Source organism: Nematolebias whitei, chromosome 3, assembly GCF_014905685.2.
Source record: "Nematolebias whitei isolate Nwh7 chromosome 3, NemWhi1, whole genome shotgun sequence".
In the NCBI taxonomy this organism is placed as follows: Eukaryota; Metazoa; Chordata; class Actinopteri; order Cyprinodontiformes; family Rivulidae; genus Nematolebias; species Nematolebias whitei.
Window position 1 is genome coordinate 55,884,304 of NC_056500.1, and position 16,174 is coordinate 55,900,477.

The window sequence follows — 16,174 nt, forward strand, 5'->3', positions numbered from 1 at the left end:
ATAGATAATACATGAGCAACCATAGATAATACATGAGCAACTATAGATAATACATGAGCAAACATAGATAATACATGAGCAACCATAGATAATACATGAGCAACCACAAAAAGGCTTCAGCTCGGTCACTGTGACAGATAGAGAGACTACTGGGAGCAGCCGTGAGTCATCCAAGATTCTGATTTCTAAAAAAATCCTGCAAGTTTTTTTTGTTAGAATATTTTGCATGCAGGGCAGCAGGAGGTATGTTTTATTTGAAGGAATGCTAGTTCATTTAGGTTGTAGTTTTATATCACAGTCTTTAAATATGTAGAATGATGCTGATTCACATCTTTTACATTGAAGGATGGGTCAGTAGAATAAGAGCTTCCTAAACTTTAGGTCTGTTTACTGTCTTCAGCTGTTAAACGTGTAAGTCACTTGCATATTGGAACACTTACAGTATTTGCAGAGGTGGAAAGATTACTGAAAATTTGTACTCAAGTACAAGTGCTGTTACACTGCTTAAATTGTATTCAATTTCAAGTAAAAGTACTGGTGTTATAAAAAAATGTAAGTAAAAGTACAAATTATTCTTCTAAATAATTAGAGTATTAATTACTTTTTAACCAGTTGATGTTTAATTGTGTTGTTAATAATAGCTACATTCAAAGCACGTTTCTCAGATGAACAATAAAGTTTAGAAAAATTACACTAAGGCCATTTCTTTTGTAAACAAATGCAGGAATCTTTGTTTGTTAAAATAAAGACAAAAATGTTTTGAACTGCCATAGAACAGTTTAAACTTTTCCAAATACACTGCGAACACCGGGCAGGTGTCTTAAACTCCGACGCTGATGACACCCTTCACTTCCTGAACCTTTTGATCAGTGCCAGCAGGAGCTGGTTTTCTAAACGAGTTTATTCGGCTTTGTTTGGCTGTGAAGAGTAGACCAGCACAGCTAAAATGTTCACGTGCAGCAGAGCTGTGTTCAGCTTGAGAGAGAGCGTCTTAATGGCTGAGAAGGATCAGGAGCTCCACGGTGTCTGTAGCACAAGAAGATAACCATCAAGCTCTGCAGCCTTCTGGACACTGTGAATATTAATTCAAATTGCAGCCGTACTTAGTAGCGACTTCTGATTTTAAAAGTAGCAAAGTAGATTACATGGTCAAAATTGTACTTGAGTATGAGTAAAATTACACACTTGAAAGAAATACTCATAAAAGTACAAGTACCCAAACATCTACTTAAATACAGTGATGTGAGTATTTGTAATTTGTTACTTCCACCCCTGTTTATTTGTAGCACCACTTTTCTTTTTGGCTGCTCCCTTCTTCAGGGGTCACCACAGCGAACTATCTCGCACGAGGACTCGGTGATTATTTTTACGTTGGATGTCCTTCCTGCCACAACCACCGACCACCGAGCTACCGCAGCCCTCTGTGTGGAGTAGAGAGCTGCTCTTATTTGTAGCACCACTAACCAAATGAAAGCAACGCCACAAAACAAGCTGGGTTTTATTTTTGTGATTATAGAATTACAACACTCATTAAGGGAATCCAACTATTTTTTCTTAGTTTTTAAATCACAACCTAAATAAATCTGATCATCTCTGTCTGTTCAGAAGAACATATCTCACAGAGACTGGAAAATAAATAAATGGTTGGATCAAAATAATAAAAAAAATACTAAACATTAAGTGGGGGTGGGGGGCATCAGGATCCGATCTGCAGGAGGAACAGCTGCTTTACCAGCTGAGGAGGTGCATGTTGGGTCAAACAGGCCTGACGAGACGATCAGCAGGGAGACGCAGATGGAGCCTGAAGATTTGGCTTCTTAAGCAGCCTCTCCATGCCAAAGGTGGAGTACAGACAACTTTCATCCGGTGCCAGAGCTAAAATGATCTTTAAATACGCGTTTTCCTTTTTAAATTATTTCTCAAGGTGTTCTAAGATTGACACCGGAGCAGTTATTTCCATGCACGATGGTTAGGAACAGCTGCGGTAATTAAAACCCTCCAAACATAAAAAATATCAAACAAACTAATGAAATAAAAACAAATTGTAAAAATCTGCCAGTACTGTAGATTGACTTAATCCTGTATAACAATATATTTTTTATTGTTGTTTTGCTAGTGCTGTATTTGTTAAAGTGTCCTCAGTTTTTCAGGCTTAAAATACTTTTGTGGTTAAGCAGGGTTTGAAAAATGCATGAGCTGTGCCCATTCTCACTGCACACTCATCATCTGTGCATCTGTGCCCCTCTGAGTGCCCGAACCAACATTCTAGGAAGAAGAACACGATGGCACAAATGAGTTCAGCAGCACAAAAAGGCTGGAAGCTCTCAGAGCATAACAGTGACGGATGATCACCGGAAAAGAAAGAAACCGTTCACAACAACCAACAAAGTCAGACAAATCAGCAGAAAAGTTTTAAGAGGAAATAGAGGGTTCACCACAAACTGAGCAAATAAAAAGGTGACGTTTATCTCCAGAACATTATTCAGGCAGTCGAATTCAGATTTCGTTCTAGAAGAATCACAAGAAAAATTAAAGCTGCAAGCAGCGTTGAAGGCCCTCGCAGCAAAGCGCCGCTCCGGCCTCGTGGTGACTACGGGAGCTCCAGCGACTCCGCCTGGTCGCCATCGCGACCACTCTCGCACCCGTCCTGCACCCGTTCGCCAGGGTACGCATTCGCCGAACCTTTAACATCACCTGCGACCGCGGGAGCTCCAGCAACGCCTCCCAGTCGCCATCGTGAATGCTCTCATGCCATTCCCACACGCGTCCACCAGGGTGCGCATATGCCGAAACTTTGCAATCACCTCCCGCCCATTTCAGTATGAGTCCGGCTTCAAGCCTTACAAGTTTGGCTAAAATCTGACCTTCCAGACGGGAGTTATTGTCACTTCCTGTTTTGTCACGAATGTAAAGGACTTCCTTTAGGCTTTTCAACATGTCATATGTGGTAATCAACAGTTAGCGAACACGGTTTCAGTCTTAAATCTTACACAGTGCCAAGCTGGAAGAGTCATCCAGTAATCATATGTTTTTTTCTGAGTGGGCCTAGCTTAAGATAAGTCATGACTCAACAACACCAGTGTGTCTATGCACAAAAAATCTGGTTCAGATCGGATGATGTATCACTGGCATATAACTATTAGAATAATCTAGGTGGCGCTATGGAGTCAAAAGTAAAACAACAATACCAATGTGTCTATAAGTGTTCACTGATCACACACAATAAATCTGGTACATATTGTGTGATGTAATACTGAGATATAACTGTTGGAATAATCTAGGGAGCACACTTGAGTCAAAAGTTAAACAACAACACCAATGTGTCTAGAAGTGTTCACTAATTACGCACCAAAAATCTGGTCCAGATCAAATGATGTATCACTGAGATATAACAGTTTGAATAATGTAGGGGGCGCACTGGAGTCCAAAGTAAAACAACAATACCAATGTGTCTAGAAATGCTCAAAATGCTCTAAAGAGACTAATCGGTGCTTTTAGATCACATTCATACACCGATGGGACATACATCAGAGGCTATGAGGGGTTCAGTGTCTTGCCCAGGGACACTTCGGCATGTGACTGCTGGTGGATTCGAACCCCCAACTCTCGCATTGAAGGACGACTGCTCTAACCACTCAGCCACAGCTGCCCCATGTGGCTGTAGATCAATCATTGAAGGTTTGATGTCTTTTTCTTGTAGGAGCTATTAGCGTTTCGTTTTTCATGGTGACATGTCCAACTTTGAGGTCTGGCCCCGCCCCTTCAGCATGCTCCGAAACAAACCGTTTAGATAACTTTGCGTCCCCCATGCCTTTTGACCAAAAAGGCCAAGTTTGAAACCGATTGAGCGAAATCCGTACAAATTCAGCGCTGGTCCATTCTGAGATGACACGAGGCAGCATCTCACAGAATGGACCACACTATTCAGAGATCAACAGTGTTCTTCAGAGCTGCCTACACCTCGCAAAATCTACAGCTATGGTCCCTGTTCTCCACCCTGTGACCAGCTCTCAGCCAGTAACCCTAAACACTCGTGTTCAAATGCTTGTGTATGTTTGTTGACAATATAACTAAAATCCTTCCTATCTGAAACAGAAACCAGGACCAAAGATCAGCTTGCTCTTTAACACATAACATTATGATATAAGACGCTATATAAAAAACATAAAGAGATACAAATAATCACACATTATAGTAAGATCCTGTACATCCTGATAGAAATATGTTTCACTGCTTTGTCTGTGCCAAGTCGTGTGAAGCAGCCATGACTTGAAAGTAATCCACATGCGCCCTCTGCTGGATACATTGTACAATTACACCATTTGCAAGTAAGGACACGGCTGGTTCCAGCATTTTAGACGTGAAAATCAGAAGTGTTTATATCGGCACGTGAGGAGACAATTATCACTGATACCGATAAGTCTCCAAACACCTACTGTATATCGGCCTAAAATATCAACCCTACCGATATATCGGTCAGGCTCTACTGTTAATGATCTTTGGACAAGTTTTTACTGTTCATATTTTTTTACAGTGGTCTCATCATTTGGATGAATATTCATTTGTTCCGGTATAGAACTCCCTGTAATTAACAGATTCTACTTCAGTGACTGATTCTGATTATTACAGGGTTAATATTTTAATTAAATTGATGTTGGTCAATAAATGACCACCTTAAGTGGAAAATGAGTAAAGAAGTGTAGTGAAGTGAGGAGCATCACCTGTCTTCCTCCATCACTTCAGAAACGCTACATTTTATGGTAACGTGAGATTTTGTCTGTTGGGTATTTGATCTTGTCAATTTGTCAAACTGTTTTAACATTATGATCAGAGTTTTAGTTGAAAAGCAACTTACCTACAAAAGAAACGTTACAAAAACACCTCTAAATAAAAGACTTTTTTCACTCACTTTAATTTACACTTAACTGATTGATTGTAATGTTTGCATCGCCATGCCACCCATCCCCAACCTACTCCCTGCCCCTCCTCTCCACACCACACCCTGTTGGTTTTGAAAGTGTTTACATCATTTTATTGGAGTTCATAATTAATTTAAATCATTCAGCAGGTAGTGGTTTTTAAAGCAACTGAAAAATTAGATAAGTATTGTACAAACATGAATTGAACCAACCAGACTATGCATTATGACAAGTGATTTCTACTTTGCCTCCAAAAATGTGTGACGCAGTATTTTCTGGTGCCTTCAGAGTGAACGTTGGTCATTGCAGTCTGCTGGCTGCAGCGAGATCAGCGGCAGGAGGACATGATGTGCCCAGCAGCACAAGCTCCTCTGAGCACTGTCAGTGTGCTGTGGGCTGAACTGGGATGTAGCCCAGGCATGAGGCCAACATGACCAGTGCCTCAGATCCTCAATGCCAACACCATCAGGTGCAGACCCCACCTCCCAAACACACTGCCACCACACTCCATCCAGGACCCTCACGCTGCATGTTGCCACATTGTTAAAAATAAAATTACACCAATGCCTCTTTATAGAGGTTATGTGCATGCTCAAATTCTGCCATGATCTACAATTCCTGGCAATAATTATGGAACCACTCTTAAAGGATGTTCTTAAATTGTTTCAATATATCCCAGACAACTCTGACCTTTTTCAAAGTTCAAACTTTCTGTCACCAAGAAACAGAATGAATCTATGAAACTGCTGTAGTCAGACACAGCTGCATGTTTTATTCATTTCAATTCAAATTCAAAAATACTTTATCAATCCCAGAGGGAAATTATTTGTTCTTGTAACTCATTATCCTCATTTCATTAAGAGATGTTATGGATGCTGATGGCTGTAGACAGGAAGGATCTCTTGTAAAGGTCCATCCCACAGTGGATCCTAAGAAACTGGCTGCAGATGCCGTCTGATCCGTCCACCCAGGCTCGTCTGGCCTCTTGGTTCCCCCAGGCTGTAGGACCACCTGAATGCTGGGCAGAACTCCTCCCAGAGCGATGGCCACTCCTCCCAGCAGTCTGCCGAGCTCCTCGTCACTGCGGACAGCCAACTGTAGGTGCTGAGGGACAATCCTGTCCTTCTGCTGTCATGAGCCGTGTTTCCTGCTAGTTCCAGGATCTCAGTGGTCAGGTACTCGAGCACAGCTGGCAGGTAGATGAGAATGCGTCCACAGAACATCCTTTTCAACTCACTTGAGATTTGGGGCTGTAGTTGAGATATTATTTGAGCTTTTGAGATGTTAATCAGCTGCTGTTGGTTGTAGAAAACTGCCTTGTTGCCATGGTTACGCATCATAACAAGTGTCCAAAACTAAAACAGTTTCAGTAAAAATCCTTCCAGCTGCACAGCATCTGATACCAGAGGAAACAATCATCCAAAAAATGTGATTTACATCCAGAAAAAGAGGAATTAAAGTTTCCAAAAGCAGAATCTCAGAATGAATGTTACAGAGCTGCTCCAACATGCAGCCACCTGGAGCGGCCTTTATATGAAGTAGAGGAAAATAATTTGGAATCACTTAAACCTGACGGAAAAATAATGGAATCATGAGGAAAACACCACTCCATTAGCACTTTGCTGCACCACCTTAACTCGTGACAGACAATGTTTTTCATCAATCTGGCTTCAACCATCTCTTGCTGCTGCTGTCAGATTAGATTTACACATTGGGGATCCTTGACATGGACCATTTTCTTTACATTTCACCAGAGATCTCCAACTAAACTGAGATCCAACGACATGCAGGCCATGACATTTACCTTACGTCTTCATCAAAGGAAGGATTTCACATCTTTTACTCTATGGCAAGATGCAAAGACCGTCCATGTTCTGGCCTCTTTTTTTTTTTTACGTTGCAGCTGGGTTTTCATTCAGAGTGAAAGAAGTCTAACCAAAACCAGCCAGAGACATAAAAGGTTTCCACAACTTACCATCATCTCAAGTTTAGTTATCAAATTCATCCATCCATCATCTTGTACCCACTTCTTCCCTTCTGGATCATGGGGGCACTGGTGCCCATATCCAGCAGTCACTATGAGGTGGGGACACCCTGGACAGGTTTCCAGTCCATCACAGGGACACCCTGGACAGGTCTCCAGTCCATCACAGGGACACCCTGGACAGGTCTCCAGTCCATCACAGGGACACCCTGGACAGGTCTCCAGTCCATCACAGGGACACATAGAGACAAACAAGACAAACAACCATTCACTCTCTCACTCACACCTAGAGACAATTTAGAGTTACCAATCAGAATAACATGCATGTTTTAGTCTGTGGGAGGAAACCGGAGTATCTGGAGAAAACCCACGCATGCACGGAGAGAACATGCAAACTCCACCCAGAAAGATCCCCAGCTGGGATTTGAACCAGCAGCCTTCTCACTGAGAGGCAACAGCTCTACCAACTGAACCACCGTGCTGCCTGTTATCAAATTCAAATACATGTACACAAAATAACAAATTTATAGCAAAGATTTTTTAAAGATGAGTGTTATTAAAACAGTGTTTTATGTTAAATTGTAGACGTTTTATCTTATTTATGAACTAGAAACATATTCTGATGTTTATTACTCCAAAGCAAAAAGACTCAGGAAAGTGACAGAAGTTTACAACAACATGCCTGAGAGCTATTGATGACCTTTTTCCTCCACGCAGGAGATGCTACACTCATGACCCAAGTCACATGGAGGTGTTTATTTTATCCACCATGAGAACATCACTGATCATCACAAATACATTTACTGGGCTCACATGAATATTATATCTATGGAGTCCACGTTCTTTCATAAAACTCATAAAAACAAAGAAAACTGTGGGTCAGGAAACATGGACCAACTCTTTTTACTGCATTCATTTTTGCATAACTTGAATTTAAAAATGTTCTTTTTCTTTAGGCAAATTTAATACTTTAGGAATAAACTTCACAGACAGAAGTGTGACTGTAAAGTACACAAGCTAATATATTCATTAAAACACATCATGAATTAAAGCTGGAGCTAGTGAAGCCAGTTAGACACAGAAACTTACTGAGCTGAGTGGAAGCAGGAGATCGTGGAGTGGAGGCAGACGTGCTCTGATTGTCGTGTGTCATGATTCAAGATGAGAACTCTTTAAATACTTGGCTCAGACGGAGGACACACCTTCCTGGAGCAGGGACAGCAGTCCTGCCGTGTTACTCAAGTTCTAATGAAGATTGTTTCAGCAGAGCGCAAACTCTCACTTCACTTCACTGTGAAGAGTTTTGAAAATAATACAAAGGAAGTTGTTTTCACTACGGAATACAGCAGAAGTATTAATTATTAATCCCTGTCAAATGTAATCTGAAAGATTAAAAGCTTTTTAAAAAATCTCTGTAACTGGAGGTTTAACAGGAAATTAAATAGATCAGCTTTGATTTCATTTTATTTTACAAATGTCCCACAGTAACATCTGCAGTGAATATCTATTCAGATTTAATTAACAAGGCTCAGTATTTTAGTCTTTCAACACTTTGTCTATTTTTTTAATTATTTACGACAAACTTTGTGATCCTGTGCAGGAAGCATTCGATCATTTCTAGAAAGATAATCTTCCGTGAGTCTGATGTTTGTGTTGGTCGTTGTATCAGGAATGTATCGTTCTCTTTCAAGTTGGGCAACATACTTCGTCTAGGTCAAGTTCTGATGTTTCTTTAGGAAGCGTTGTGTGATTTGTTGTTGGACCGTCAGCAGGCTGTCGTATCGCTGCTCTGCTGAGCTGCAGGAATAAGCTCTGGTCACATTCAGCAGCGGTGATCTTTGATCATATTAGTAGTTACATCTGTCCTCCCTCTGATCAGCCTCTCTGGGTTACTGTCAGGTCCATGTATTTATGGTGGTGGCTATAATTATGCAGAGTGAACAGGTTTTACTTGTTTTCGTCAGAGCAAGAAATGTGGCTCCATCGTTAGTTTTCTCAAAGATCAGTGTAGTTTTGAGACTGTTGACGTCTAAGAACTGAAGGGACGCTTGCTGGACTGAGCTGGAGCTTCTACTCCGGCTGTTCAACTGTCCTGGCTCTTCTTTGATGGATGTGTTGTTTTATGAAGCATCAAATGTTTTCAGTTGGGTATAGATGTGGCTGCAGGCAGCCAGCTCAGCATCCAGACCTTTCTACTGAAAAGCCAAAGTGTACAGATCCAGTGCAGTTAGTATCGTCTTCCTGATTAAAGCAAAGCTTCTCCTGTTAGACCGTCTGGGTGGGACGTTGTTGTAAGACCTGTATGTACATTTCTGCTCTGATGCTGTTGTTCCAGATGTAAATGGTAACTGGACTGTACTTATACAGCACCTTTCTATCTTATTTCACGATACTCAAAGGTCTTTACAATCTGTGCCTCATTTACCCATTCATACAGCTCTATACTAGATCTCTACAAAGATAATTGAACAAATCATTCTAAAGAGACTAATCAGTGCTTTTAGATCACATTCATACACTGATGGACACACATCAGAGGCAGTGAGGGGTTCAGTGTCTTGCCCAGGGGCACTTCAACATGTGACTGCTGGTGGGTTCGAACCCCCAACTCTCACATTGGAGGACGACTGCTCTAACCACTCAGCCACCCCTGTGCTAGCTGCACGTGCCTGTGACACATACCACCATATGCGCCGCAGTATGGCAGCGCTGATGGGAGCTCCACTTCGACTCAAACTATTTTGTTCCTGTTGTTCTTGTTTTAACATTTTTTTGCGCCTACACTGCACACGCACAATAAGGGTATGAGCGTGACGCACTTTTGGAGTTTTTTTGTGTCGCTGCTTTGCCATCCTGCCATCGTGGTTCAGTTCCTGGCCCCGTTCCTGCCTCGGGCTCAGGCTCCTTCCTGGTCGGTCTGTCATGGCGGCCATCTTCATGATCCTCCATCTGCCTGCACAGACCAAACTGTACAGAACAGTTCGGTTCTGCAGGGAAAACCTTGGATGTTCTGTGTCTGCCGGACCTGGTTCTGGAGGGTAAATCATAGTCCGTTGTCACGGCCATTATTACCATCATGCTGATAACAGAACCATTCTGCTAACATTTCAATTCAATTCAGTTTATTTATAGCGCCATGTCACAACAGAAGTCGTCTCAGGGCAATGAAAAGAAACATCCATATCTATCCATCCATTATCTTTATCCGCTTATTCCATTTTGGGTCACGGGGGTCGCTGGTGCCCATGTCCAGCAATCACTGTGCGAGGGGCGGGGTACACCCTGGACGGGTCTCCAGTCCATCACAGGGACACATAGAGTCAAACGAGACAAACAAACATTCACTCTCTCACCTAGGGACAATTTAGACCAATCAGCCTAACATGCATGTTTTTGGACTGTGGGAGAAAACTGGAGCACCCAGAGAAAACCCACGCATGCACGGAGAGAACATGCAAACTCCACCCAGAAGGCCCCTGGACCGGGGTTTGAACCAACGACCTGCTCGCTGAGAGGCAGCAGCTCTACCAGTTGCGCCACCGTGCTGCCCGAAACATCCATACATAAAATAATAAGTTAACTGAAATATCCATATTTTAAAATAATAATTTAATATTATTTATCTGAGGAGCAGACTGCTTTGAATTTAACTCCATCACAGAATTCTCATCTTGAACAAGCATGAAGGCGACAGTGGAAAGAAACACTCCCTCATGAGGAAGAAACCTTCAGCAGAACCAGCTCAGGACAAGAGGACCATCTGCTTCGACCGACTGGGTTTGAGAGTAACAGGAAACAATAACAGATACACAATGGCAGGTCAAAAATCACGTTAAGATAGAAATAGTTCCAAATGAAAACGATTCAATTTTAACAATTAATTTAAGGAAATTAGTTCAATTTGTCCTCTAGTACTCTGTCTTTAGCAGCATAACAAGCCAACCCTAATTATGGGATTTATCAAAAAGGAAAGTCTTAATCCTAGTTTTAAAACTGGATAATGTGTCAGCCTCACAGACAGAAACTGGAAGTTGGTTCCACAAGAGAGGAGCCTGAGAACTGAAAGATCTTCCTCCCATTCTGATTTTAGAAACTCTAGGAACCACAAGTAAACCTGCAGTCTGAGAGTGAAGTGCTCTGTTAAGAAAATATGGAACAATAAGATCTGTAATATAAGATGGAGCTAGGTTGTTGAGAGCTTTGTAGGTTAGAAGCAAGATTTTGAATTCTATCCTGGATTTGACAGGGAGTCATTGGAGAGAAGCTAAAACTGGAGAAATATGATCTCTCCCAGTAACTCCAGTTAAGACTCTGGCAGCAGCATTTTGGATCAACTGAAGACGTTTTAAAGAAGTATTTGGACACCCAGATAATAAACCATTGCAATAATCCAGTCTAGACGTGACAAATGCATGGACCAGTTTTTCTGCATCATCTTTAGATCAGATGTTTCTAATTTTAGTGATATTACACAGGTGGAAGAAGGAGGTTCTAGTAACGTTTTTAATGTGGGGGATAAAAGACATGTCCTGATCAAAAATAACTCCATGATTTTTAACATTAGAGCTGGAGGACAGATTAATGCATCTAAGGAGGGAGAAAGACTGAAAAATTCATTCCTAAGGTGTTCAGGTCCAAAAACCAAAACCTCAGTCTTGTCTGTTCAACAGGAGAAAATTTAGGGTCATCCAGGTTTTTATGTCTTTAAGACATGCTTGTAGTCTAAGTAGCTGATTGGATTCATTGGGTTTAATGGACAAATATAATTGTGTGTCATCAACATAACAATGAAAATTTATCCCATGCTGTTTAATAACTTTACCTAATGGAAGCATATACAAGGTAGAGCTGAACCTTGAAGAACTCCATGACTAACTTTGGTGTATGATGAAAATTCATTATTTAGATGATCTAGATGATCTAAGTCACTGTTCTCTGATGCATTACTCTGCAAGACGGAGGAAAACATTGATGGAAGAGATTGTTTAAATTTGGTTACAGCATTTTCTGATAAGCACCTGCTGAGATGAAATTTACTCTCAGTGACTGTGTAGTCATTTAATGTAAACTCAAAGGTTATTAAAAAAATGGTCGGACAGAACAGAACTTTGAGGAACTATTACCAAGTTATTAATCTTGATGCCATAGGTCAGAACCAGGTTAAGAGTGTGATGATGAGAGTGAGTAGATGTTTGGACGTTTTGGGTAAAACCAATTGACTCTATTAAATTATTAAAGGCTATGCTTGAGCTATCACTCTCAACATCTACATGAATATTGAAATCACCCATTATTATGACTTTGTCAGTATTTAATAGTAAATCAGTTAAGAATTCTGAGAATTCATAAAAAAACCGAGCCTGGTGGACAATATATAACAACTAGAGTGCCATTTCTGTTTTCCATTTAGGATGGGATAGACTAGAGAATGTGACTCAAAAGTAGTAGGCCTATAAGTAATAATTGGTTTAGTATTAATAGTCCCGACTGAACAATAGAGACTACACCTCCGCCTCGACCAGTTTTCTAGGGCAGTCCTTCTCAAATAGTGGAGCGCGCCCTCCTTGGGGAAGCGCATGTGACCCCGGGGAACATCGTGCGGCAGGGAGTAGTTTTTTTTTTTTTTTGCACCATTCTCATTTTGTCAGGGTGCATTTGGCAACTGTTTGCTAAAATCTGACAACTCTCAGTCTTACTAATAATAAAGTTATGAACAAATATGACCGTCTTGTCGTTTGGGGATCCATGCTTGAACCGTGTCGCCTCCCTCTGCTGCTGAGAACTCCGACACCTCCTCAGCTGGTGACGCTCGGACGCTTGTCACTGGCACTGAAGACCAAGTCCAGGTCCAGCTAACCATTGAGCAGGACCTGAGAGCTGCAGGGTCGTGTTTCAAACTCCACTTCAAAAACTGTGCACTGCAAACGTGCTCATTGTAGCCATTTATCCTGAATTCCTCATTCTGATTTTAAAAATGTTTTAAAAATCAGCACAAATTGTTTTATTCATTTTTGTTTTGTAGGTCAAAGTGTTGTTTATAACATCCTGATGCTGCTCAATAATCCAGGTAGCAAAATCTAAAAAAGTTAAGTCTGGTCCTCCGGACGTTCAAAACACAAAAACAAAAAGAATGTAGAAACGTTTCGTCTTTCATCCGAAATACTTCTTCTTTTCTTTCGGATGAAAGACGAAACGTTTCTACATTTTTTGTTTTTATTTTTTGAACGTCCAGAGGACCAGACTGAACTTTTTTAGATGTTGTATATAACACTCATGACTTAAAATGCTGCGGATCAATTTGAATTTATTATTATGTATTGACTGTATTTAATTTGATTGTTCAGTATGAAATGGTCAAAAATGTTTAGTTTAAAAAAGGATAGGTTTTAATTTCAGGCAGATTGATGCACTTTGTCTTTTCCGTTACAGACTATAAAACAATGTTAATCTTTGCTGCAAGTTGATCTATATTTTATTTATTTAATGTTAATAAGGATACAATGTTATGTAGAGGTGTACTTATAACAATTTTATAGACAAATGATACTATTTACAGTCGCTGCGCAGAGTTGGGGGGGTGCGAAATGTTTACTTCTTCCTGGGGGGGCGTAACAGAAAATAATTGAGAAGCACTGCCATAGAGGCAAGTTTTCTACTGGAGAACCCGTCTTTAAATGTCATCTAAGATAATCTCACAAACGCTTCAACACGATGCTAAAGTCAAAGATTTAAAAGGTGACGTGTTTGAATTGTTTTCTGTTGAGCTGAAAGGTGCGTCATTAAAATAATTCAGTGTTAAACACTGCCAGGCAGCATTTTTCTGTCTCAGTTTTCCTGTTTGAAAACGTCACAACATCATAACAAAAACTGTTGCAAAATCAAAACCACTGATGTAAAAAAAAAGAACAATAAATAAGTTCACGGTGAATCAGATCCACTCCTAGTAGCAGAGGCACACCCTCACAAGTATCAAGATAAAAGATTAAATGTCTGCTTTTCCTCCATTATCTTTACCTGCTTCTTCAGTTCTTCTGCTTCATTCATCTCTAAACGTCTGATGAACAGGATTCTTCCTCTGGGTTGGACATAGTGGGTCGGCTCCGTCCCATAAGGTACGAGAGCAACACAACAAGCTTCTGCAAAGAAACTAACAAACAAACTACAGCCAAATTAAACTCCCCCAACTTGAATTTGTTTCATCTATGTATTTATTTATTGTTATTTGTTTTAATGTACTCCATCTTACAGAGGAGTCGAGCTTGGACTGTATACCCCAATATTTTATTTTAAAAAAAAAAAGGAAATTATATTAATTTAATTTAAAGCTCAACCTGATAATAAATATACTGAAATCTCAGATTTAGTTTTTGCTACAAAAAAACAAACAATAAGGTTCTGCATGCGTCCGTTACAAACCAACTCAGACTGTAACTCAACTTTCAGAAAGTAATCCTTGTATAAACATCTTTTGGAGCCAAGAAGGTTACAACTAATCACTGTGGGCAAAGATACACATACTGAACTAAACAGTGATGTGGTAGTAGCTGTGAGTGATTCAGAGCACACAAGCTGAGGCTTAACTTCCCCCCTCAGGTTGATCATTTCTCAACATTAGACGATCTTTGTCCAGAGGCTGATGACGGGACAAAACAGAAAACACACGAGGCTGGAAGGCAGTGACACATGTGCGCTGTTTATTACTGGATCTGTGACGTCATGTGACACCAAGCCAATCAATGTCATCAAAGCTTCGACTGAAGTGACAAGAAGCTTTGATCAACCTGTTTGAACTTTTCTTTTCCAGATTTCACGGTTGAAGCTCAGAGATGCAACAAGTCAAACCCACGGACTGGCTTTTCACCAGTCCAGGTCCAAGTTCCACCTCCTTCATATTTCTGCATGCACTGGGACACAGGACATCCATACAAACACACAACAGAACGCAACGTTCGTTATTACGTACTCGCTCTAACACACTTGAGCTGCAGATTGAAGTCGTGTCTGATGTGTGCTCTGAAGACTTCAGGCTGTTCAGAGTCTCTGTGACCGACGTTACCTGGAACAAGACACGCAGAGGCACAAAACACACACTTGCTCACACATTCGCACAGAGTTGCTCCAAATCCAGCAGAGGACTGATGGACAGACCGATGATGGGCAGTGCTTCCTGCCCTGCGCCTCATCAGAGCAGGAGGTCCGTGACTGAGGGCAGCAGCTCCTCGAGCTGCGACTCCACGCCCGCCATCTGAGTGATGGGGTTGCCACGGAGATCAAGGCGCTTTAGCTTGGGGCAGGAGGCCAGTGGCTGAAGATCTGCCAGCGCTGAGATTTCTGTGCGTTTGGGTTAATTAATAAAAGCCTTCCTGCATACAGTGGTGCGTAATTGTGCTCAATAAGAAATATGACAACGCTGGTGAAAGATCTCTGTATACAACATTCAACTAAATTACTCTAAATTTATTAGAGTCCACAAACTCCATTTGAACTGTCATTACAAAATAAAGCACAAAAAGCTTTACCGTAGCCTTGATGTTCCAACCTGTGAACCTCATTAATTCTTCTCAAGTGTATAAGAGGAGGTGAAGCATGAGGGGGGGGGGGGGGGGGGGTGGCAATGATGTGTTAAGCGTCTCTTTCTTTCTTAATGGAGCGACCACTTTATAAAATTGCAGGGTGTGTGATTTTTTTCCCTCCCCTCATTTAATTACTTGAGATTCAGGTGAGATAAATTATGCATGCGCTGAGCTGAAGAGACTCATTATCTGTGCAGTTTGTACAGACGTTAACACTGGCCATGCAAGCAGAGTGGACTTTACGTCACCCAACATGGAGCTGCTCGCTCTCTCTGCCCGGGTTCGTTCTTCGGTACCAGGTCACTCATACCTTCTGAGAAGTGGTGACACTATAATCCAGTTCCTATGGCACCAGTGGTGCAGCACCAAAACGTTCAAAACAAGATGTTCTCGACAGAAACACGGCTGAATATGAATCAACAACTTAAGGATACTGTTGTTCTTCAAGGAGACTTCTTCAAGTTTAGGAAGGCGATAAACTCCCTCTAGGCTTTCTATGACGTTATCATCAGCTTCTAAAACCTGAAAACAAGAAAGTATTTAACTGCAGGAAGAAGAAAAAGAGCCAATATTAATACAGAAGTCCCTCGTTTATCGTGGGGGATAGGTAACCTGAAGCAACACGGTAAGTGAAAAAAATGTGAAGAAGGAATAGTACAAGTAGAAAGTAGTTGTTTATTTTCATATATATACATATA

The 16,174-nt window shown here is 41.1% G+C and overlaps 1 protein-coding gene across 1 annotated transcript in view; it reads right to left on the minus strand.

Moving 5' to 3' along the window:
- Positions 1-14,575: 14,575 nt before the first annotated feature.
- The window catches only part of rabggta (Rab geranylgeranyltransferase subunit alpha), a 28,571-nt gene continuing 26,972 nt past the window's right edge, over positions 14,576-16,174 (minus strand). The window contains exons 16-17 of the mRNA XM_037675046.1: positions 15,911-15,998; positions 14,576-15,234 (exon numbers count right to left, since the gene is read on the minus strand). Coding sequence (XP_037530974.1) covers positions 15,086-15,234; positions 15,911-15,998 — 237 coding nt within the window. The 3' untranslated portion in view covers positions 14,576-15,085. The remainder of the gene's footprint in view (positions 15,235-15,910; positions 15,999-16,174) is intronic.